The 26,210-nt window shown below is 45.6% G+C and overlaps 1 protein-coding gene across 1 annotated transcript in view; it reads left to right on the top strand.

Annotated features, from left to right (window-relative positions):
- LOC131495581 (olfactory receptor 10J1-like) overlaps positions 1–20,004 on the top strand; it is a 32,144-nt gene extending 12,140 nt beyond the window's left edge. The window contains exon 3 of the mRNA XM_058700575.1: positions 19,002–20,004. Within this exon, the coding sequence (XP_058556558.1) occupies positions 19,002–19,948 (947 nt within the window). The 3' untranslated portion in view covers positions 19,949–20,004. The remainder of the gene's footprint in view (positions 1–19,001) is intronic.
- The last annotated feature ends 6,206 nt before the right edge of the window (positions 20,005–26,210 follow it).

Genomic DNA, 26,210 nt, shown 5'->3' with positions numbered 1-26,210 from the left:
TCCAGTGAAACCATCTAGGCCTGGAGATTTCTTAGAAGTTTTTAAACTATGAATTCAATTTCTTTAATGGTTATAAAATGACTCAGATTATCCAATAGTTATAGGATTTTTCAGATTATCTGGCTGAGTTTTGGTAGCTTGGTTTTTTTTTTTTTTTTTTTTTTGAGGATCCACTTGATCAAGTGGACTTGATCCACTTCTGTCAAGTTGCTGGATTTAGAAACAAGGTTGCTCACAGTATTTCCATATCATCCTTTTAATAGCTGCAGAATGTGTAGTGATACCCTCATTTCATTCTTGATGTTGGTGACCTGTGTATTCTCAAGTTTTGTCAGTCTTTCTAGAGATTTATCAATTTTGTTGAGTTTTCAGAGAACCCATTTTGTTACCTGGATTTTCTTCTGCTATTTTCCCATTGTTTTATTTCATTGACTTCTGCTCTTTACCATTTCTTTCTGCTTGCTTTGGGATTATTTTCTCTTCTAGTTTCTTGAGGTAGGAACTTTAGATTACCAATCTGAGAAGTTCCTTCCTTTCTAATGTAAGCATTCAGTGCTATGAATCTCCCCAGCAACACGGCTTCAGCCACATTCATGTACGACACATCCTGCATTGATTTTCACTCCTTTCTATGTATTCTTTTATTTCCTTTGAGACGTGGTCTTTGACCCATGGATTTGTTAGAAGCAGGATGCTTAATTTTTATGTTTTTAGAAGTTTTCCCATTGTCCTTCTGTTACTAACTTTTGGTTTGCATCCTGAACATTTTGTTTATTATGTGAGAAGACTCGAGATCCTACTTCAGTGTTTTATTTTAGCAGGCAGTCGCCCATTTTAGGGTTAGCATGCAGGGCCTGGCCTCCTTTTGTTGCCTGTGGTTCCAGTGATATTTACTTTTCAGAACATTTTCTGTTATTTGGTGTGTTTGTCTTATTTGGGGCTGTTGAGATGGCCCTCCCGGTGCTGCCTGAGGGTTACCAGGGGTTTCCCCAAGCTGGGCTGCTGGTGTGGAGGGGAGTCTGAACCTTGGGGACAGAGGCTTCTCTAGGCAAGTGCTTGTTAGGGTCACACGCCCCTCACATGTGGGAATGGAGAGTCTCTTCCACTAGTATTCCCCATGCCTATACTCTGTCTCTGGAGGATGGGGGGAAGCATCAGCCTCACAAGGTCAAAGAGGCTTCCAGAACTGGGTTTTCTTGGTGGATCAGTAGCCCTAATGTTTTGGGTCAGGGAGGGGAGCTACAGGCCCTGCAGGGAGAGAACACACTTTCCCTGGCTACTTATTAGTGGGTGGTGGTGCTAGGCTCGCCAACTGTTGTGGGAGGGACTCCTCTTTGACCCAGGATAGGAAATGAGCCAGGTCGATGGGCAGGAAACACAGGGGCCAAGGTGACCTTATGTTGGGATGGGGAAGGTTAAGATTTCCTGCCACTGTGCTGTTTCTGTAGGCCTGAGGTCCAAAACACGTCTGGCTTCCTCTCATCATCTCTCAGAGTTCTCCTTTGGTTGCCTCTTGGGTTATTTCCAGGGGGTATAGTTGTACTTAAGAAGAGAAATGAATCTATACCATTTTATCTGTACCAGAAATTTGCTTTTCTATAAATTTTGCACATTTCTGTTTATTCTTTGACATTTCTTATAATTTTGCAATTGGAAATAGCTTTTCTTCCATTATATTATTAATTGGCTTTTATTCCCGTGTAGCTAGGAAAATGATAAACCTGAACCCAGAGTCCTTGTGGAATAATTTTAATGTATGTAATAATTTTTCAGTGAATTCTCTTGGGTTATTTTACAAGTATTCTATTATATTACCTGGGAACTACAATTCTACCTCTTCCTTTCCAGTTTTCATACCTTTTCACTCTTTCTCTTGATGTAATATTGTTGGTCAGTACACAACAATAATGGAGTTAAACAATAATGGTTATGGTGACCACTTTGTCTCTCTTTTTTTTTTAATTTTAATGTTTATTTATTACTGAGAAACAGAGAGAGACAAAGCATGAGCATGGGAGGGGCAGAGAGAAGAGGAGACACAGAGTCTAAAGCAGGCTCCAGGCTCTGAGCCATCAGCACAGAGCCCGATGCGGGGCTCAAACCCACAGACCGCGAGATCATGACCTGAGCCGAAGTTGGATGCTTAATGGACTGAGCCATCCAGGCACCCCACTGTCTTGTTTTATTTAATGGGAGTGTTTCTCATTTTTATGTTACAGAATTATTCATCTATCCTATTTAATTGGCCATTTTAAATGAAGAATGGTTGTTACATTCTATTGGATATCCTTTCCAGCATCTAGAGAAAGAGGCATATAATTTTCCTCTTTTTATTTATATGGTTTATGGTTTATGGTTTATTAAATTTATTAATACATTGAAACATTCAGAATGCTTGTATTACTGGTATTATAATAGGGAACATACTGAATACTTACCATGTGTCAGGTCCTTTCCTAAGGATGTTTGCTAATTAACTAATTTCATTCTCAAAATAACCTTGGGACGTAGATACCATTATTACCCCCACTTTATAGGTACGAATGTTATATAAACTTTGGTGAAAAGGAAACTGAGGCGCCTAGAGGTTAAACAACAGGGTGAAGATTACATAGTCCATAAGTGATGAAGCGCGTTTTTGAATCCCAAGAGTTTTGGATCCAGTGGTTTTCCTATTGATCGCGTGCAATATGGCTGTGACGCATTTGCCACAGGATACGATTATTTTAATCTAGCACTGGTTGCTCTTTATTTACGTTAGTGAAATCCGTATTTTCTGTCTACCTGCATGTGTACAGCAGGCAGCCCCAAGATGGGCTACTTTGTCACATAGGCTATTTTGAGCAACCAAACCCCGGCAGCTTCAGGAGAAGCTCTTTACCGCCCCCCACCCCCACCCCTCAATTGTATGCCAGTACCAGAAAGAGTGAGAGGCTAAGAGAAAAATTACCAGGTGTACTCACAACTGCAAAGAAAAGATCTTTCCCTTCCCCCGCCGTCCCGAAACCAGCCAGGGCCGCCCGGTCGTAGTCTGACATAAAGGCGGGAACCAATCGAGTTCTGCTGAATGGTTTGAAATAAAGGCGGGAACCAATCGAGTTCTGCTGAGCATTCAAATTTAAATGTCAGCCTATAACAGCTCTGTAACCTCAAAAAAATCCCTAACTTGTTTGTGCCTGTCTATAAAAGAAGCTGTAAGATCCTTGCTCGGGGCCTCTTGCGTCACCGGCGACGAGTGCGCGGAGGACCGGGTTCGAACCTGCAATAAACGACCCTTGCCGCTTGGCTTTGGCTCTGGACTCTGGTGGTTTGTTTTCGGGGGGTCTCTCGAATCGGGGCATATCAAGAGCACTATTAACAGAGATTCCTGCTACCTAAGAAACTTCTGTGCATAACAGGGCACCTTTGTTTTCCAAACACCTGCTCTCACCTTCCCACTAACCACCTTCTTCCCCTTTGTATCCTCAGACCCTACCCTTCTCCTGAGCTCACATTGTTGCCTGTCTTTGAAATTCCGGGACTGTGTGGCTTCTCCATACATTTGCTATTAAATTGGGTTTTCTCCTGTTAATCTGTCTCATCAATCTGATTCTTAGTCCAGCTAGAAGAACCTTCAAGGGTAGAATAAATTCGTCTTCCCCAACACGTATGTGTGTGTGTGTGTGTGTGTGTGTGTGTGTGTGTGTGTCCGTCCAGTGTATGTGTGATAATCAAATCAGGCTTTGTTTTCAGTGCTATGCCCATCATAAAACAATTTGAAGGGCTCCCTCTTTTTCTAGCCTTCCCACCTTTTTAAAAGACTGGTGTGGTTATTTATTCCTTAAAGTTTTGGTAGAATTATCCTCTGACTTCACACCACATGATTTTATAGCCTAGCGTTTATCTGGAGCTGGGACTCTTGTTGTGAAGGGAAAGGTTTCTGACCACTCCCTCTACAACGTTTTCTAAAGAAAAGGTCGCTTTAGATTAGTTCTTGTCGCGTTATGCTGATAGCTATGAAGAATAAGGGGAAATCCCAAATTTATAATTCCAGCTGTGGTCTTTCCCGGATCCAAGCTTGTATAACTGGCTGCCTACTTTCGCCACTTCCGTTAGGAGGTGTAGGATTATTCCAGATAAAACACATCCAAAATTAGTATCCATTCCCCCAAACTAGCCAATGATACCTTCTCTACCCGGTTGCTTGATCCAAAACCCAGTGAGCCTATCTTGAATCCTATCTTTTCCTTCCTCCTCCTCCCCAGAATGGCATCGGTCAGCACATTTTTATGCAAAAGAAGAAAAAGACAAGATCCTGCTAGCACCGCAGGGTGTTAAACCAAACAAGGTTGTAAGGAGAAAATATTCACGAGGACACACAATCTCCCAACTCTCCTTAACCCGTAGCTTTGGCTGTGCACAAGTGGGCTGGGTGTACCACGGGAATGACACACTTATAAAAAAGGGGAAACAGGGACTATCTAAGTGATTATCCAACAGCAGGAGCTCCCAGGGGGAAACAGCCCTGTTACAAAGAAGGGCAGCATTGAGAACTTGGCAGCTGGCGTCGGCCTCTCCTTCCACTGAAATTTCTTAGACCTGCTGTGTCAGCTCTTTGCCAAACTACTGAAAGGAGAGAGAAAATGAGCCTTTGGGGCCATCTAGACTGGTATCTCCTGACAAGCTTTGTCAGCCCTATCTACAAAACACAACGCGAATTTATCCGTTTCCTCCCATCTCCACCGAAACTACTCTGATCCAGAAAGAGTCTCTCACGATGCACTCTCCTTGTTCATTCTTGTGCTTTGCCATTCCATTCTCTACCAAATAGCAAAGCGATCTTCTAAAAATGAAACTCCGATGACACCCTTCCCCTCATTAAACTATCCAACAGATCCCCATTGCACCCGGAATAAAATCCACCTTCCTCCCGATGGCCTATAAAGCTCTGCCTGTCCTTGCCGCCCGTGCTTTAAGAAGGGCGTCATCTCTTCTTGCGAACCCCCCGCTACTCCAACATCTATCAACACGGCAGGTTTGTTCCCTCTGAGGACCTTTACCCCTACCATTCCTTCAGTCTAGAGTGCAGGTTCTAGACGTTCTCGTTTGTTCTTTCTCCATCAGTCAGGCCTCCAGCGAAACGAGCTCATGTGCTCCTTCCCTGACCACTTCATTTATCATCAAGCACACCAGTGACATTCTCCAGGAGCTCTTTTATGGTCCCTCTAGCACTCATCGCTAGCTATCTGACACAAAATAAGAAGGCTGGCTATAAGGGCGGGAAAACTATACACCAGGCAAAATACTAAATAGAAGAGAGCGGAAAGCACAAATGAAAACAAACAGGCTGTAAACACAGCTCCTGCTGTCGCGGAGCGTATACTTCAAGAGGATCGTAGCTGACTTCAAAAGTGTGCAGGTGATCTGTATTATTTTGGTACGTAGTAAGTGTCTAAAGATAAAGCGAAAAAGGACAAAAGAAATAGAATGAAGGCATGAGCCAGCCATAGGAGGACCTGGGGGAAGAGCACTCCAGGCTGAGATCAGAGCCAAGGGTCCGAGGAGGGTTAGCTGTGGCATTAACAAACAGGCCAGCACAGCTGGAGACAAGGAGCAGGATGACGGGGGAGAGTCACACTGTGGTCTCACAAGCTATGGCAGGGACTCTGAATGGGATGGATAGTCACTGCAGGAACATCTAAGCAAGCGATGACTTGATGTGGTTTATGTATTAAAATCTTTATTCTGGGGGCACCTGGGTGGCTCCGTCAGGTGAGCGTCCGTCTTCGGCTCAGGTCATGATCCCGCAGTCCGTGAGTTCAAGCACCGCGTCGGGCTCTGTGCTGATGGCTCACAGTCTGGAGCCTGCTTCCGGTTCTGCGTCTCCCTCTCTCACTGTCACTGCCCGACTCATGCTCTCTCTCTCTCAAAAATAAATGAAACTTGAAAAAAAAATCTTTATTCTGGCTGCGTGGAAAATCAACTCCCAGAGCCAGAAGGGAAACAAGGAGAAACCAGTCAGGACCTCGTTGCTAGGCCCATGTTACAGGTGATGGCGGCTTGGAACAAGGTGTGCCTTTGCATGAGGAGTTGGCCGGTTCAGGCGGGGGCACATTCTATTCAAGAGGCCGAGTGGACATCCAAGCAGGGATAATGGACTGACTGCTGAACATACAACTTCACATCCTGAAAAGCAGTATGGAGTAGAGATTTAATTCGGAAAGTGTTTAAACTTTCCAAGGATAGGTGAGGATAAACATAAGAGGTGAGGATAAACACAAGAGTGGTCTGGGGCTGAATCTTGAAGTGAGCTAACACCAAGAGACTGAGGAGAAGAGGAAAGAGAAGGAACAGTGGGGGAACAAAAACAAAGTGAAAAGTACCAACACTCAGGGCATGTCCTGGAAACTGCATGAAAACCGGTTTCCAAGAAAGAGAAGTCACATATTTGGGTCAAATGCTGCCAATATGCCCAGTAGGGTGAGTTACAATTAACTGACCATTAGACTTGGCAAAATGGGGTGATTAGTCCCACTGAAAAAAAATAATCTGTATTGGTAGCATATAATGGTGAAAAAGCCAATTTAGTGGGAATTAGAGAGAGGACAGAGAAACTGAAGACAATGCAATTCCTTCCAAGAGTTTTGGTAAGAAGGGGAGCACATAAATGGGCCTGTAGCTGGAAAAGGATGTGGGATCAAAGAAGGTTGTGTCTGTTTTCACTCTTTTAGCACAACGGGAATTAGAACGCACAAGTCTGAGAATGAAAGTGAGCTAGTACGAACCTGATGAATCAAAGGAGACAGGGGAGAACCGCGGAGCCAAGGTCCTGAGTGAAGATGAGGGGCTGTGACACGGGCACCCAGCCAGGGGCGCATGCAGTACTCCCCAGGGGGAGGGTGTGCTCGGCTCCGAATCAGAGCACAGGCACACACAGCGGGCGAACGTGGTGGTGGGAATAAATACCAGGCCTCACTGTCAGTGCGGAGCCTGATACGGGCTCGATCCTACAAACTGTGAGATTATGGCCCGAGCTAAAATCCAGAGTCAGATGCCTGACTAAGCCACCCGGGCGCCCCCATTCATTTATTTTAAATTCTAGTTAACATACAGTGTAGCATTGGTTTCGGGAGTAGAATTCAGTTTCATCCCTTACACACAACACACAGTGTTCGTCCCAACAAGTGCCCTCCTTAATGTCCATCATCCATCTAGCCCATCCCCCGTCTGCCTCCCTCCATCAGATCATCTGCGGAAAACAAGGATAAGGAAGAACCTCCGGAAGTTGGAGGACCGGAGATCGTGCGCATGGTAGGTGGGGAAATATAGCACGTTGCTCACCAACATCAATACCCCACTTCCTGTGAAATGTCATGAAATTTAAGTAAGAGCAGTAAAGGGGTTCGGGTCACCAATTCTGATATGTGTGTGGGGGGGGGGGGTGGTTTCCCCACACCCCTGAGCCATTTTCCAACAGCAGCTGAGTGTCCTACGACTCAACTCAATTCTGACTCCACCACCTGGGGTCAGCATCAGATCCCACAGGTAGAAGGGTTCAGCCCTACCAGATGAACCCCTCCTTCCTTCAGATGCCAATCGCAAGCCCAGGCTGTCACCTGACCACCTATAAATCAGAGGTTCCCGTGACCCCTTCCTTGGGTTCTGTTAATTGGCTAGAGTAGCTCTCAAAACTCAGGAAACCGGTTTATTGACTAGACTACAAATCTAGTACAAAGGATGTTAAAGAATACCAGTCATCAGTCAGATGAAGAGAGGCATAGGTCAAGGTCCTGAGCAAAGGAGTTTCTGTCCTCGTGGAATTTGGGGCCCCGCACAGGGGCACATGGATATATTCTCATTCCCTACCCTGGAAACACTCCGAACCCCGTTCTTCTGAGTTTTTATGGAGGTTTCATTACAGAGGCACAATTGATTAACGCATTGACCATTGGTGACTGATACAATCTCCAGGAACTCTCCCCTCCTGCGGGGTCATGGGGATTGAATGTTCCGAGTGTCTAACCACACGGCTGGTTCCCCTGTTCTTGTTTCCGGCCACCTAGCCCCTATCCTCAGGTATTTTCCAAAACTCGCCTGGTTAACATAAACACAGCTGTGGTTGAAAGGGGCTCGTTATGATTACTGAGACAGTCATCTCACCCTTTGGCTCTGACGCCCAAGGACAAGAGACCAGGTATTACTTTAATATTGCAAAAGATGTCTCCATTGCCCTAACTGCTCAAGGACTTTGGAGGATTTGGGGAGCTGTGAGCCAGGAAGCCTGGAGGAAGACCAAATACGTATGAGAAATGAACTTGGGCGATCTCAGTGACCAAATACGTTCGTTCAAATCACAGTATTGCAACCAGTTACCAGCGTCACCAGCAAGACCCCAAAACCTGACTTTTGCCACCCACCTGCATGTGCCCACCAACCTCTGTCCCACATCTCCCTTAAGCTCTTCTCTCCAGCTCATCTTTTGACTCAGGCAAAAGACTGGCTGGGGATCGCATCTGGGGGTGGTGGAAACCCAAACTACCCCTCAAGCAGTGACGACTGCCCTCGTGAGGAGCCCCAGACCAGTTTGAGCTCAACAGCCAACTCAAACCTGCGCAGATGGACCTCGCAGGGACACATGGAGAGAACTTTACCTCATTTTAATACTAAAATCGCCACCCAAGGAGGAGCACACGCCTCATTAACAAACAGGCGTGTTTTCCTTAGGTGCATTCACGACCTTATGCATGCCTCTACATACAGGGACAAGGATCCCCTTTCTAAATGTTCATCCTAATCCTACATAAAAGGACCCCATTCACCCTCGCTTGGGGCGGAGGCGTGGTTTTGCAAGTTATTCCCTGAGATGGCCTTATTTGTTGCAAATAGAGTTCCCTTTGTGTGACACCTCCACCGGGTGTAGTTTCTATGTGTGACTTACCAGGGAGCAAACGCGTGCTAATTGCGCGACAATAGTAACATATTTTTCACCAGTGAAGTTCAGCTGCCCAGGTGCTCTCCACAAGCAGCACTGGATTCACCCAAAGCTGGTAAAACAGGGGCAAGCGAATTAAAGGTAAATGCAAAGCAAGAAGGAAAATGACAGTCTGTGGAATCTCAACAGGGGACGGCGGAAAGAAAGAAGAGCCAGGGCAGTCTCAGGGCAGGAGCCCCTGAGAACGATACAAACAGCCGCAGATATAGAGTGTAGGACTTCATAAACTGAGAAATTTTGGGGTTAGGGTGCCAGGGAGAATGAGCTGGAAAGATAAGTGATAAAAACAATAGCTCTTCAGAAGATATAATGGAAGTAGCCCACTTCTAAATGAAACAAAACACAGCAAATACATGGGAGTAGGAAATGGGCATTGTCCGTATGGAGAAGATTTTAAACCTCTGTGAAACACGCAAAAGCATTTCCTTTTAAATCCCACTTTGGATAGAGAGCCTCAGTGTTATAAAAACTAAGGATGTTTCTTCTCCTTACATTTCTATGAATACAAATAAGAAATCGATAAAAGCACCATTAATTGTTAAATGTGCGAATAACTAGAAAAACGCCAAAGAAGAAGAATGGTGGGGGTTGGGATCAGCATATAGTAGCATCACAGAGTAACGATGCAAGACGTTTTTCTTATTTAATAGATGACATAGGGGCAGAAGCTTTCCCCTCTTCTAAGTTCTTTGGTTGGCCTAATAATTGATATAAAACTGATATGAAACAGGTTAACGGGAGGGAAAAAAAGTTTAACAACATACATACCTCCTGTATGCATCGGAGAAACACCCAGGAAAACTAAGTACTCCCCCCAAATAAATGAAGCCATCATCTCAAATACCTTTCTCAGCCTAGGACAGAAGAATATGTGGGGGAGGAGGGGGGGGATAGTGGGAGGTGACCATGAAAAGCACAGCCAATAAGGCTAAGGTTGTGATGCAGATCTGATGAGACTTTAAACAGATTGAGTCATTCCTCTCTTCCTGGTACAGTGAGGGAGACACCCTTACAAATGGACTTTTCCCTTATAAGTGCAAATGTCTCTTACAAAAGGGCAAATTCTACTCAGTTTCCACCTACGTGTGCTGTTAAAAATAACCAGTTTTAAATAATCCCTTGGGGGTGCCTGAGTGGTTCAGTTGCTTAAGCATGGACCTCAGGTCATGATCTCAAAACTCTGGGTTCGAGCCCCGCGTCGGGCTCTGTGCTGATGGCTCGGAGCCTGGAGCCTGCTTCAGGTTCTGTGTTTGCCTCTGTCTCTGTCCCTCCCCCGCTCACATTCTGTCTCTCTCTCAAAAATAAATAAACATTAAAAAAATTTTTTTAATAATCCCCATGCCCGAGAGACATTTTGGGATGGCAAATTTTGCTCCGCCTTTAATGGTGTTGAGACAATGCCTAGTTATTGGGAATAATAAAAGGTATATCTGATTTAAGAAATATTTCTAAATTTGTTTCTTAAAACCAATTAAATTCCAGATGAATCAAATACTGAAACATAAAAAGTATAAATGAAAATAGGGATACTTAAAAAAACAATCTGGTAGTCAGGGAGGCCCTGATCCACACATAAATATAATACTAATAAAATTTCAAACCCGTAAGCTCAGTAAAAATGATAAATGGAAGAAAACTATCTACAACATGTATGATAGAAGGCATATTTCCCTATTATAGAACTCATTATAAGAAAATGACAATACGATACAAAAAACTGAGCAAGATACGTCAATGGACGTTCACCGCCAAGGAAGTACACATGACTAACGGGCATATGAAAAGATACTGAGGCTCATTCATAATTAGAGAAATAAAAATTCAAAGAAAAAAAAATAAAACAGCTTTTTTACCTATCATCTTGCCAAACGCTGAAGAAAAGTTGGTCAAAGACCACAGTTGATGGAAATGTGGGTAAGAAAGCATTCTCAGTTACGCCAAATGTATACAAATGTTCTACCTTGGCTTCAGTTTAGCAACAGTTACTAAGTTCTTAAATGCATATATCACTGACCAAGGAATTTTACTTTCAGGAGGGTAGCCTGTAGATATGCTCCCAGAAGTGCACAATTATATATGAAGAGTGATTCTCTAGAATATGCCTAAAAAATGCCAAAACCCACAAACAGCTGAACTATCCATTGATATAGGATAGGTTAAATAAATTATGCTATGTTCTTATTCTACAATTCGCAGTTGTTCAAATGAATGCGATAAATCTTCATATACTGATTTGTAAAAGCATCTCAAATGTATTGTTATACGAAAAAGCAAGTTTATAACAGTACACAGAATACAGTCCATTTGTATTACAAAAGCACATGCTCAGATAAATGTATAGAACATTTCTAAATTCCATTTAGTAGGTTTGGTTTTTGACGTGGCACAGGTTAGCAATTTAGAAACAACTTTCTATGTATATTAGATGAGCAAATGTGCAAATATATTGAGAATATGAACCAGGTTTCTTATTGCTGTAGACAGGAGTTATAAATATGGAAAGGGGCAACATCAGAATATACTCTGAGACAGTTTGAATTGCAGATGCCGTCGTGAAATCATCGATTTTAAGATGTAGATGTCAATCCGCAGACACCAACACACATCCCACTTGCTAGTTGTTTTTCCCCACTGAGAGTCTAAGACTAATTACAAGCAATGACGATATCCAGATCTCGGTTTCTAATACGATCCGCCACCAAAGGGTATCAGAGCTCCCTGCAGAAATGGCTGGTTCGAGGGCCAGCACCGGGGAAGTACGAGAGAAGTACGAGAGGGCTGGTGTGTAAAAAAGTTACTAATGGATAATGGAGACATGTCAGAGGAACAGGGGAGCCAGATGACAGCAGCTCCCACTGACCAATGCGGTGATGATTTAAACATCAAAATCACATTATAGTATCTGACGTTATCAAATAGAATCTACACGATCTAAATCTAGTTGTATGTAAATAGATCCCTTCCTTACGAAGAATGCCAATCTATAGCCAAGGATGATGGAGTTAGAAACGCAACAATGGATCCTAAAACTGGAGAGCGAGAATTTGATGAGAGACAAGGTATTCATCTCAATAGATCAGCCTTCGAGAAAGAGAAAATACTGACTTTACGACAGAGAACTCTGGTGGAGACCACCTTGAACGAGAGATTACAGGTCACGTCACTAATATCGGGACAAAATGACAACATGTGACTCCCAGTAGGATGCACAGAGAACAACACAGCATCACTTTTTTTAATGAATATAATTTATTGCCAAATTGGCATCCATACAATACCCGGTGCTCATCCCAACAAGTGACCTCCTCCATGCCCATCACCCACTTTCCCCTCTCCCCCCCCACCCCATCAACCTTCCCCCCAGCAACCCTCAGTTTGTTCTCAGTATCCAAGAGTCTCTTATGGTTTCCCTTCCTCCCTCTCTGTTTGTAACTATTTTTTCCCCCTTCCGTTCCCCCATGGTCTCCTGTTAAGTTTCTCAAGTTCCACATATGAGTGAAAACATATGATATCTGTCTCTGAGTTATTTCATTCAGCAGAATACCCTCCAGTTCCATCCAAGTTGCTGCAAATGGCAGGATTTCATTCTTCCTCATTATACAGCATCACTTTTGTGATATTCTTGTGGAAAACTCATCATCTGAATATAATCATGAAGATTAAACCAGAGGATAAAGAAAAAAGAGAAAGAGTTCCAGAACAACTGGAGGTGAATGTGAGGGAAAAACTAGAATTTCTACCCCTCCTCGGGTAAACCCAAACTAAGAGACATTTTGCAAAGCACTTGGCCTGTAGTTTTCAAAAGTGTCAAGTCTGAGAAACACAAAGAAAACCAAGGTGCTGTTTCAGATAAAAGGCATTAAAGGAACAGGCGGACAAAAAGCAATGGGTAATCTTGGATGGGACCCTAGGCTGCAAAGACGCTTAGCTGTAAAGGACATTATCGAGACAACCAGCATAACTTACAATGAGTTGCGGATTAGGTAACGCTATTACCGTATTTGATGCCGTATATGCGTATGTATCTCTCTCTGGACATATACACCGACTCTCAGTAACTACACAGTGGTTATACAAGGGAATGCTCCCTGTCTTGCAGAGGACACACGAAAATATTTAAAATGCTGTGAGACAATGCCTTCAACATACTCTCAAGCGATTTGGAAGAAAATTATAGAAGCAGAGGAGGAAGGAAAAAATTGATGAAGTGGGGCGAAATAGAAATAATTGGGTATCCGGATACAAGATGTTTAACAGTTTTGTTCTTACAACTTTTCTGTCCCTTTGAAATTGTGTCTCCGAAAAAGGGTTTTATTTTTTATTTTTATTTTTTTATATATGAAATTGTCAAATTGGTTTCCATACAACACCCAGTGCTCATCCCAAAAGGTGCCCTCCTCTCCCTCCCTCCCCCCATCAACCCTCCCCTCCCTCCCTCCCTCCCCCCATCAACCCTCAGTTTGTTCTCCGTTTTTAAGAGTCTCTTATGCTTTGGCTCTCTCTCCCTCTCCAACCTCTTTTTTTTTTCCCTTCCCCTCCCCAATGGGTTTCTGTTAAGTTTCTCAGGATCCACATAAGAGTGAAAACATATGGTATCTGTCTTTCTCTGTATGGCTTATTTCACTTAGCATAACACTCTCCAGTTCCATCCACGTTGCTACAAAAGGCCATATTTCATTCTTTCTCATTGCCACGTAGTACTCCATTGTGTATATAAACCATAATTTCTTTATCCATTCATCAGTTGATGGACATTTAGGCTCTTTCCATAATTTGGCTATTGTTGAGAGTGCTGCTGTAAACACTGGGGTAAAAGTGCCCCTATGCACCACCACTCCTGTATGTGAAAAAAGGTTTTCAAAAACATGACAAAATTATTTTCTTTACGGAGATCTGTGCGGGAAAGGGTTAGCTCGGGAGGCCTTGGGTTGCTCAAACCCTGGATATTCCCAAGAAAGGCTCATCTTGAGGACTGGCTGGTGGCCAGCTCCTGGGAAAGGAGTTCCGAGCCCCTGAATTACTCGGTTTGATTAGCGTTTTATATGTCGAGGCCTTGCGTTAAATCCCTGTCTGGTGAGATAACTTATGTTAACAATGTGCTTTATGCTGAACCCCTGCTCTTGGTAACACAGGTGTTGTGTGACCACGTGACTGACCCCTAACAAAAACCCTTGACACCAAGATTCAGGTGAGATTCCCGGGATGATGTCACTTCACACCTATCATCATGCACTGGTGGTGGGAAATTCACACATGTCTGTGGGACTCGGTCGGGAGAGGACACTTCACAAGCTGAAGCCGATTCTCTCCGGGACTTTGCTCCGGCCCCTTCCCCCCCTGATGATTCACATGCACACCCTCCCACTGCGATAAACCATAACCATGACTACAACAGCTTTTCGACATGCATCCGGTAAGTCCTTCCAACGGAATCATCTAGCTCCATGGTGGTCTTGAAGATGTCCGACAAAAGGTTAAAGACATCTAAATATATGGAGAGATAGCCTATATCAATTCACCCCTCATATTTGAATTCAATGCAGTTCCAAACCCGACCTAAAATGGAAAAGCAAGTGTGCAACCACTTAAAAATAAAGAGGCGTTGATCTCTCTGATAACTAAGATTTATTTTATTTTTCATTTTTTTGCTTTTTTTTAACATTTATTTATTTTTGAGACAGAGAGACACAGCACGAATGGGGGAGGGTCAGAGAGAAAGGGAGACACAGAATCTGAAACAGGCTCCAGGCTCTGAGCTGTCAGCACAGAGCCCGATGCGGGGCTCGAACTCACAGACCACGAGATCATGACCTGAGCCGAAGTCGGACACGTAACCGACTGAGCCACCCAGGCGCCCCTAAGATTTATTTTAAGGTTATCACTGTTAAGACAGTGTAATCTTGGTACAGGGGGTCAAACTGACCAGCGGAGCTGGAGATAGAGTCCCTGAACTAACCCACACGTACATACGATTGTGAAATACGGCAGAGAGAATCGTGGGCCAGTGGAGAAAGGAGGCTTTTCAAACAAAGGTGCTAGGGTAACTGGTTACCCATTTAAAAAAAGAAATCTCAGAAAATTATATAGAGAAGATCATTTTTATAAAGCTCAAATAGATACAACACATTGCTTAAACCCATATATATGCAATAAAGGTATGAAATAAACGAAAATAAACACAAAATTAGAAAGGAGTCATGGCTGGGGGAAGGGGGTTATGAGAAATGCGTGAAAACAGCCTAGGGTTGAGTGACGAGTTCCCAGATGTGATGCCCCACAATTTACGTGCTTCAAACATAGCGTTAAGTATAAAGTGTATTAAAAGTGATAAATATATAGGGGCACCTGCGTGGCTTAGTCAGTCGAGTGTCCAACTTCGGCTCGGGTCATGATCCCACGGCTCGTGGGTTCAAGCCCCGCGTCGGGCTCTGTGCTGACAGCTCGGAGCCTGCAGCCTGCTTCCGATTCTGTGTCTCCCTCTCTCTCTGCCCCTCCCCTGCTCATGCTTGCGCTCTCTCTCTCAAGAATAAATAAACGTTAAAAAAGATTTTAAAAAAAGATATGAATATAAGCCCTTCATTTTTGCTGAGTGTAGAAAACTCCACTTGGAAGAGTGCCATCAGGATCTGGCCACGGGACAGATAAGGGAATCTCTGTTAGATTAATTAAACACGGAGGCCACGGGCTGGCTGGCTGGACCACCGTGGCGCCTCCAGAAACGAACCCAAATCTGAGCCTGTAAACGCCTCACAGTTACAAAATCAAAATACTAAGGATAACCAATCACAAAGGGCCAAGTAGGCTTTAAGCTGCAGCCACTCAATGCTCCCCGTGTTTCCACCTCTTCTCTAGAAAAGTCTCCCCGGGTTCCTGCTGGTTGGGCACTCCTAACCACTTCCCATTTGTCATTGCCAGACTTGATTTTTGCTCAAATAAGCTTCATGTTTTCAATACGTCGCGGTTTATCTTTTAACAATATAAAAGAGAAAAATAGAGTAAGACACTCTCGGGAGAAAAAGTGCACGGAATTGGGGCAGGGAAAGCGGCGAGGAGCTGGGCTCAGGAGGCCCAGCGTGTCTGACTGTCTGCCTGGGTCCCTGAGGCTGAAATCCCGGCTCGCATTTGTTTGGATGCTTGCAGTGGGTCTCCTGGCCTTCTAGAAAGGTCCGTTGAGCTTTACTCTCCACTTCTGAACCTCACAGGACAACAAATATAGTCATATTTGACTGTTTTGGTTCCAGAAAAGGAAAGGAAAAAAGAAAAGCAACAACAAAAAAAAAAACCCAGCTTCTAATACCGAGCAGGACTCTTGACTACAGGGAGAACTGTGCAGTTTCCTGGAATCCAAGCAGCGGCTCTTAGCTCGAGCTCACTGGGGCTTTGTAACCATGGTTTTTCAAGGCCCAACCGTATAAAAATAGAATATTTATTTAAAAAATGAAGCCTGACAAATAAGCCACTGCTGTCTCTACTCACAAAGTGCTGCAGCACAGGCCCAGGTGATGTGGGAAATGAGCCCCACACATAACGAGGTCCCCGGCCGCTGGCTGTTGGCTTCCTTCCAGCCCCGGTGTGGCTTTCACGGGTGCCCAGGGGAGGGCACCCAGAAACCTCAAGAGATGGTCCTCAGAGAGCCTTTCTTGGTTAAAAGCTCCTCCTCCAGCTGGAGGGAATATCTAGTATCCAAGGAGCCCCTGTGACCTTCCTTCCCCTGCCGTCCCTAGACTGGCCCTAGTGCAGGTGGAAGGACCACGCTGTCTTTGCTTCATGACCTTGACTTGTGAATACTTGTGACCAATGGGCCACATCTCTGACCTCTACTTTCATTTTTCTGTTGAGCCACAGGTTTGCAGGAAGAAAAGTAAGTGAGATTTCAAAAAAGACTTCAACGGTTTACAAAGGGCCATGATTGTCGTTAAAGGGTTAAATTAAACTAAAAAGGGTCCTGGTGTCTACGAATATCTGTCACTTTCAAAGATGCCTTTCTAACCCTAAGGAATCCTGGCTTCCCAGGATTAAAGCGTACCTTGACCAATAAAGAACGGAGGCTGCCACGTATCAGCTATGATTCCTTGGCTACGTCCTATTAACAAATCACAATCGAGAGACACTGTTGACAAAGCTTCGTGGAGCAGGTTTAAGTTTCTTACCACGGTGCACACATCAATGCCAAACCACCTCCCTTGTCAAGAAATGGTCCGTGAGGGGCACCTGGGTGGCTCAGTCGGTGGAGTGTCCAAATTCGGCTCAGGTCATGAGCTCACAGTTTGTGGGTTCGAGCCCCATGTCGGGCTCTGTGCTGACAGCTCGGAGCCTGGAGCCTGCTTCGGATTCTGTGTCTCTCTCTCTCTCTCTCTCTCTCTCGCTCTCGCTCTCTGCCCCTCCCCTGCTGTGCTCTGTCTCTCTCTCTCAAAAATAAACATTAAAAAAAATGTTTTTTTAAGAAATGGTCTGTGAAACTGCACTGTTTTTTTGCAACCTCATGCCATTTTCTTTCGTAACATGCTTGCTCTAAGGGGTTCAAGGCGTAACTGTGTCAATCTCTTATATCTTTTTGCAGATTTTCTTTATTAAAAATGGTGTGTTTCTGAGAAGTCGGTTAACGTTAAAAGTACTCAAAAAGCCTACCTTTGTTTTTTTACCCAATAGTAAACCATTTTGCGATGTGGGTGATTCGCTTTACTTCTGGCAAAAATGTACTTTTTAGGCAACTCCACCGTTTCAATTATCGAATTTTTTTTATAGCCACTTGGTTACATAATTATATGTTGGTTGGTGATCAGGTAGAGCCTGTTGGACGAGCTGCACCACGGTGTATTTTCCAATTAAATGTTAATAGTGTCATGCTTTCTTCTGGGCTTATAATCTCAGTGTTAAAATTTAGCCCAGTTCTGTAGCTGTTTGCTGATGTCACGCGCACAGACAGCAGGGAAAAGGAGACGGTGTAAAACATTAACTCCTCTTCTCTGAAGAAAACCTCACTGTGGTTTTCTTCACTCCAGCATTCTGCTTCCTCCCAGGCAATGTATCTGGTGGGGCAGGACCGGTAATGACTCTGCCAGCAGATATTATGCCCCCATCGCAGTGGCCACACGGCTCCCTATTCTCAGAGACCATATAATCTCGCCCTGGTGGGGCAGGTCTACTTTGCAGTTTTGGGTAGCGGGAGGGACACTGGAGACAGGACCAGAAGTCATGGGCTCAGACTGATAGGTGTCCCCGGGCCATTCCCGAAAGAGTTTCTGTATCTGAAGACAACCAGTATTCCTTGTTCTCCCCGTTCCACTGGATGGGAATGAAATGAAAGGATGTAAATGTCTTTGGTAATCACAAATCCACTGTAAGGTGCTTTCAAGACAAAAGAGCCAGTAAACAGCTCTGTGCTACCTACCTGTGGAAGGAAGCGGAAGCCAGAGGGGGAGATGGGGTGGAGAAGAAAGGAAAGGGTTTCATAGGTGTCATGGGCTTTGGGTAGCTTTGAAAAATGAGTAGTGCCTCGGGAAGAGGCCCGGAGGGCAAAGGTGGAGGGGGACGGGACCCACAGAGCTGCGGCGTGGGGAGGGGACCACGGTGGCAGGTGCTCCAGCCAAACCCTAGCAGCTCTGCTGGTGGCCGCAGACCCTGGAGCTCGGCAGGACACCACTGAGCCAGGATGTATTCGATAATTGTCCGAATTCTAACAGAAACGCTTACACTGTTAAGCATCACGCTCATCTGAACAATTCTGTAACATCACCATCGCTACACTCGGATCAAGATGATGGGACTGGTCTAAGAGATGCTAATTCCTTACCCGAGACAAGCGGGCACATGTTAGAAGTAGGATATCTTTCCGGCAGTAAACTCGAAAAGCCACCTTCCTTCTCTTAGTGAGAAAATGACGTTCTTCCACTCTCTGTTCCCCCAAGGAATAAACATGAACGTGCATATCAATAAGCAAAGCCCGAGGCAGATTAACCACAAGAACTTGCCCAGCCTCGATGACAGAAGTCACGTGTCTAGGTCCCTTACGTGGTTTTTTCTTTCTTAGATCCCACACACGATTTGATGAAGACAGAGAATCACACTTGGGTGACTGAGTTCACTTTCCAGGGCTTCTCCAGCTTCCGAGAGCACCAGCTCGGCCTGTTTGTCGTGTTCCTTGCACTGTATGTCGTAACCCTGGCTGGCAACATCGTCATCGTGACCATCATTAGTGTGGATCGTCACCTCCACACGGCCATGTACTTCTTCCTGAGCATGCTGTCCGCTTCAGAGACCGTATATACACTCGTCATTATACCCAAAATGCTCTGTAACCTTGTAGGCCCGAGTCAGCCCATCTCCTTGGCTGGCTGTGCCACCCAGATGTTCTTCTTCATCACCTTGGCCATCAACAACTGCTTCCTGCTCACGGCGATGGGGTACGACCGCTACGTGGCCATCTGCAACCCCTTGAGGTACACGGTCCTCATGGACAAGAGGGTGTGTGTGCAGTTGGTGGGGGGCGCCTGCGGCATTGGGCTGATCGTAGCGACGACGCAAGTGACATCTGTGTTCAGGTTGCCTTTCTGTGCTACGAAGGTGGCCCACTTCTTCTGTGACATCCGACCTGTAATGAAGCTCTCCTGCGTCGACACCTCGGTCAACGAGACCCTGACCGTGATCGTCAGCGTGCTGGTGATCCTGGTCCCCATGGGCCTGGTCTTCATCTCCTACGTCCTCATCGTCTCCACCATCCTCAAGATCCCCTCCGCCCGGGGCCGGAAGAAGGCCTTCGCCACCTGCGCCTCTCACCTCACGGTGGTCGTCGTCCACTACGGCTGCGCCTCCGTCGCCTACCTCAAGCCCAAGTCGGAGAACGCCAGGGATCAGGACCAGCTGATCTCGGTGACCTACACCGTCATCACCCCCCTGCTGAACCCGGTGGTGTACGCCCTGAGGAACAAGGAGGTCAAGGATGCTCTGCTCCGGGCCGCTGGCAGGAAGCTTTCCTGACAAGATGGGCCCACTTCAATGGAGGGTCTTATAAGACTTGCTAGAGAGGGAAAGCAGAGAAGGGCCCACAGTCCCTAGAGTTAAAATTCTAGAACTTACTACAGCAGTGGGTGGGCCAGAGAGAACAAAGGCATTCCAGATTCAGCCACTGGAGAAAGGGACACATTTCCCTGGAGCGTGGACATGGACAGCATGGGACGTTGACACGGAAGGAACTTCTGGGGAGTGGATGTGCCATGTGGGCAGAATGAGATCAGGACAGAAGGAGTGATTAACCTGGGGAGGCTGCTCCGGGACAGGACTAACGTTTGAAATGTAATCTGTAGTGTCCTTGTTTTGGACGTGGGGTTTCCCCTTCACCCACCTAGAGCTACACACATTTAAGCCCAAGCTGAAGCAAATCCTTCCCTGGCAACTCAACTTCCTTGCATCCTAGACATCATGACTAAGTGGATCTCAGAGATGGGAGCTTCCATAAAACTCACTAGGCTTGAATTCGGGATCTTTTCCACAGAAGTTCCAGGTTGGCCAGACGGGAAAACGGCAACCTGTTCTCAGGATCATGTCAGAGAAACATTTTTGGAAAGTGACTGAAATCCCTTGAAAGTGATGAACTCTGGAGCACCAAATAAATCATATTGGCATCTATATTATGAGGACGTACAAAGGTTGGTGAGTGGAATGGGTGAGTGATTCACCCATCAAGGAGAGAGGGGCTTGCCTCGGGAGAGGCTTTTGTGGAGTGGAAGAAGTAATAAGTGCAGGGGAGTAAAGGAGAGAGTCTACAGCAGGGGCGAGTAGGAGAGGGTTGGGCGGTTGTGCGTGATAAAGACAATGTAGCCACCTGATAACTTAGGAGCAACCAAAGACACTCTAACCATCCACCCTACTGCCACTTAAGACCATCTAGGCCCCGAATTAATGGGACACCATCCACTGGTCACCTCCACTTCCAGCACCCCTGCCCTCAGCCTGTCCTCCGCCCAACCACACCCAGTGACCGGTGGCCTCTCTTTTCCTATCCTCAGGCCGGTCTACTGCTAACTGGAAATCCCTCACTGCCACTCGGCAGGGCGCTCTCCTCATTTTGAAACCCCAAACCAAAGCCTCTCTCCTATGGACCTTCTGATGAAATCACTCCATCTACTCCCTCCCACCCCACTGCTGTGCATTCACACATCACTACGGGGAGCTCCCCCCGGGCGTCTTCACGCACGAAGGTGTGAGCGACGCAGCACCCAGGCGCTCAGCTCCACCTGCTTGTATCACGGCTCACTTGTACCAAGGGATGTGGTTTTCACAGACTGTCTTCTCCTTTATGTTAATTTTTAAAAAATAGGGCTCTATCCAGATATTTCATAAAAAGCTCATTATGGTCCATTCTTACACAGATTCAAACTATGGGCTTTTGGGTGTTTTTGTTTTGTTTTTTTTTTTTTTTTTTTTTTTTTTAGAAATTTATGGTGAAATCCAAGAGAACCCAAAAATAAAAGTACCCTGCATTTGCCAAAAGTCAGTTTTACTAAGTGAATAAAAAGATGTTATTTCAGACGGGCTTCAAAAATGCTGCCCTATCTGTTCAACCTCCTCAGTAGATAATCTATAACTGCCAACTTAGCCACGTAAACACTAGGCACTGGTTTTGGGAGGTCAGCTGAGTGAAGGGGATGGAACACAGGCACTGCAAGAGAAAGGCTCCATTTTGAGTCCTTTGAACGTCTTACAATCCACATGTGAATGAATTATTTAGCCTCACTAAGCCTCAGTTTCCTCATCTATAAAACATACCCAAAGTTTCCTGTGATGAACACATGAGATACTTAAGTGTGAAAGCCCTTTGTAAACGATGAAACAGAGACAATTCTTTAAAATTTCTATTAGAGTCAGAAAACAGCAAAATCATCGCCATGAACTTCCAACTGCATCTACCGAACTCAGAGTTCAAGCTCGCCCACCCAAGGCGGCCCCCGCCTCCGAGACTTCGGAGGCCGCTCTTCCTCCCTCCTGCCACCCCTCTTATTTCTACGCCTGGCTTGTCTCTTTCCTCGGACACCCTGGAGAATGAGGAGGGCAAGTTCGCTTCTGGATGGTCCTCCAGGCACACAGCAGTCACGAATCCGAAACAGTGCCTTGGGGAGCACCAAGAGCCAGAGAGCGTGTGTCATACTCGGTTTCCCCAGACACCTGGGCGCCACCCTTCACTTCTCAACTGGTCTCTTCTGTTCCAAAGAGCACAAAATCATAAGGCATTTGAAATGAAGACACACGTGTACTCCTTCCCAGCTGTGGATCTGTAAGGAAGTCACTGAATCTTTCCTTATCTACAACATGGGGCCATCAATGCCCGCTCCGTCCTTCCCATTAGGCTGTTGTAAGAATCAACTACACTAGAATAAACACAGGAGGAACTGCTGTGCTAACCACCAGAAAGGTGGAGAAATATGGCATATTATCATCATTCTCCCTATTATTAGCTAACACGATCCCTATGTTCTTACCTCTCCAATTTTTCCTGGCCATTTTATATTACTTCACTATTGAAAAAAAAATTTTAGAGGGGAGCAAGGGGCAGAGGGCGCGAGAGAATCTCGAGCAGGCTCCTCGCTCAGGGCGGAGCCCGACGCAGGACTTGATCCCATGACCCTGGGATCATGACCTGAGCCGAAATCAAAAGCTGGATGCTCAACCGACAGAGCCACCCGGGCACCGTGATCTCACTTTTGATTCCTACCTTCCTCCCACGTATGCCTAACTTCTAATGCTACTGTATTTCTCATTAATTGTGCAGGTCGCACACGTGCAGTCCCTGACGAAAGATAAATAAACAAGTCCCCAAACTGGGCGTCACCAACTTTTGTTCGCAATTCCAGAATTTACTGCCTATTCTCCCGTGCTCTGCCAAGCACCCCGGTTCAAGGGATTTCAAAGTCTCCACCATGACCCTCAGCCAGAAATGCTTGTGGTAACATAACCCAGCGTGGCTGCATACATCTACAAATGGAATCAGAAAATTCACAGACCAGTATTTATGCTTACTACTTACCAAGGATTGAGGTTTTTCATTCCAGTCGGTTCTAATTCATTTTATTCAAATAATGTCAACGAACAGAGGTGCAGCTCCAACACATGTTGACCAAATACCCAACAGGTGAAAGCTAAAATACTCAACTGAAGTTAATGCCGAAGTCCAGTACCATTAGACTGTGTTTCTGGGCTACTGAAGGTAAAATCTTACTTGAAAACGTTAACAACGCTGGAATTTTATTATTAACGATTCGGTGTTCATATTTAAATACTGGACATTTCAAAGGAGGGACGCCTATGCAGCTGCTGGGTGGCTGCGGCCGTCACACGTGTGGGATGCCAGGTGGGTATTCACTTCTCACACGAGAGACAGAGATTGGCAGAGAAGCAAAAAAAAGATCTTGAGGGAAATACCTTATTTTTTTTTGTCTAACACTTTCTTCTATTCACAGTCTTCATTAGATATGGATTAAAAATAGTTTATCTTCCATATATGATTTTGGAGGCAAAATTAAAATCGTACTGCAAATTCAGGACTTAAATAGAATGAAAAAAGCTAAAAATACTGTGCTTCACTGTTGTTTTATTTAAAAGTATAAGGTTCATGAGGAGGTAAGATGGCGGAGGAACAGGGGGACCCTAAGCTTGCCTCCTCCCTCAAACACACCTAGATAACTATCAAACTGATGAGGGAAACAAAGGCAGGAAGAATGTAGTTTAAATTAAATCCCCTTAAGACTTGCAGCCCACTGATAGTTTCCAGAGACCTGCAGTGCCTACCATTCCTCAAGAAGTTTCTGGCTGCCTTAATGCCTTGATGTTTCCATGTCATTAAAAACTAAAAGCAACCTTGCCTTGACAATAGCTAAATCCTCAGGGTCCTGTAAGACCTCGGTCCCAGCATCCAGAAATTCCTTGGAAACCGACTTTTTCTCTATGCCCTCTCCCTCCACAAACTTCAAAGTATATAATCGGGTTCACTCTTCCCAATCCCAGCGCAGCCATTTCTGCCCACGGGTCCTGTCCCCCTGCTATGATAAGACCACCTTTTGGCCCCCAAAATGTCTCAAGGATTCTCTCTTAGCCGTTTCCTCACAAACCCCACTTTAAATTTCATCAGAATCAGGGGCGCCTGGGTGGCTCAGTCGGTAGACCATGCAACTCTTGATCTCCAAGTTGTGAGTTCAAGCCCCATGCTGGGTGTAAGGCTTACATTTAAAAAAAAAAAAGGGGGGGGCGCCTGGGTGGCTCAGTCGGTTGAGCCCCCGACTTCGGCTCAAGTCATGATCTCGCGGCCCGTGAGTTCGAGCCCCGCATCGGGCTCTGTGCTGACAGCTGGGAGCCTGGAGCCTGCTTCGGATTCTGTCTCATCTCTCTGCCCCTCCCCTGCTCATGCTCTGTCTCTGTCTCAAAAATAAATAAACATTAAAAAAAATAAACAAATTTCATCAGAATCATTCTGAACGCCTAAGGAATCAACGTGAGGACAGAACAAAACTGTACGCCTAGAAGTGGAAAAGTGACCAACTCCTGGAAGGCAGGAGGTGCAGAGTTGATTTAGGGGGAGATAAGCACTGTGGGCGCTGCAGGGCGGGGGTGGGGGAGGATGCCCTGCTTACAGAGACCACCACAAGTTACTATCCCCAGCAGAACATAAAATCTCAGGTTTCAGAAGTCCACCATCGCCAGGGTCATGCCTGGCTTGGCAAGGGTGCTGCCGTGGGGAAGGAGGGTGGTGACCTGGGAGTGGGCAGCTGGTCTGAAGATCCCCCGGGTCACGTGGGGAGAAACAGTTGCCCTGTTCGGAGTGCACTGGGGCCTGGTGGCAAGCCCTCCCCGGGGACAAAAGTGGCAGCGCGGACGGGCTGCACCGTTCTCAAGCGTAGGAAGGGGCATGTTGGCGGAGCGCGGGCAGCCTTGGTGCCAGCTTTCATCTGAGTTTTACCGTAAACTCTGAACTGCTTCACGGTCACACGACCACTTTCCTGGGACAGACCGGCGAACAGAAAAGCACAGTGAGACCCTCCCTCCAGAGTATCAGTGCAGGTCCGTGTGCCACAAGTCCCTAGAACTTGGGAGTTTTGAGACCTTGCCATGTGCCTGAGATAAAAGACGGTGCCACCTGGCAGGAAAAGAGTGTGGACGCAGACGGGGGGAAGGCAGGGATCCGACAGAAGCCGCGGACACAAGAGGGGTGAGTCTTTCCCATCCGTGAGGGCTTCCTAAAGAGTGGCAGGCACAAACCATTCAGGGATAAGAGAGTGGGGAAATGCCATTTTGCCCTCCCCCAACCCACCAGCACTGACCAACCTCAGTGAGTAAAACAGCACCACCAAGTGGAGACCGGAGCCATTTACACCAAGCTCCACACCCCTGCGCCCTGCAGGTGCATCTCTACGAGGGCAACACCACCTCAGAATCGGCACAACAGCCCCCTCCCCCAGAAGACCGGCACAAACCCGTCTCATGCACCAGGTCGACTGATCATAGAGTGCTGCAAAGCTTCCGCTCTAGGGGAAATAGGATCTAGCTTCCTTTTTATTTTTAATTTTATTTTTTATTCTTTTTAAAAAATTCATATATATATTTGGATCTAGCTTTTAATAAGCAGACCAAAACACACCTCTGACCTAGTGGTTTTTGTCTTATTATCTTTTTTTTCTGGACAAAATGAGAAGATGGAGGCATTCACCCCTCAAGAAGAACAGGATGAAGTAACGGCCAGGGATTAAGCCAATACGGACATAACTAAGGTGTGTGAACTAGAATTTAAAACAATGATTATAAGGATACTAGCAGGGCTTGGGAAAAAAAAACACAGAGGACACTAGAGAATCCCTTATGGCAGAGATAAAAGAACTAAAATCTAGTCAGGCCAAAAATAAACACGTGATAGCCGAGATGCAAACCTCACCACAGCAATGAGAGTGGATGAAGCAGAAGAACAAATTAGTGACACTGAAGGTAAAATTATGGAAAATAATGAAGCCAAAAAGAAGAGGGAAACAAAGATAGCAGATCACGATGATAGACTTAGGGAACTCAGTAACTCCTTAATGCATAATAACATGTGTATTAGAGGAGTCCCAGAAGATGGAGAGAGATTGAAAAGGGGGAAGAAGGTTGATCTGAGCAAATTACAGCTCAAAACTCCCCTAATCTGGGGAAGGACACAGACATTGAGATCCAAGAAGTACAGAGAACTCTCATTAAATTCAACAAAAGCTGGTCATCACCA

Source organism: Neofelis nebulosa, chromosome 15 (assembly GCF_028018385.1).
Source record: "Neofelis nebulosa isolate mNeoNeb1 chromosome 15, mNeoNeb1.pri, whole genome shotgun sequence".
Classification (NCBI taxonomy): Eukaryota; Metazoa; Chordata; class Mammalia; order Carnivora; family Felidae; genus Neofelis; species Neofelis nebulosa.
Note: the sequence above shows the minus strand (reverse complement) of the source record. Positions and strands in the feature narration are given on the sequence as shown.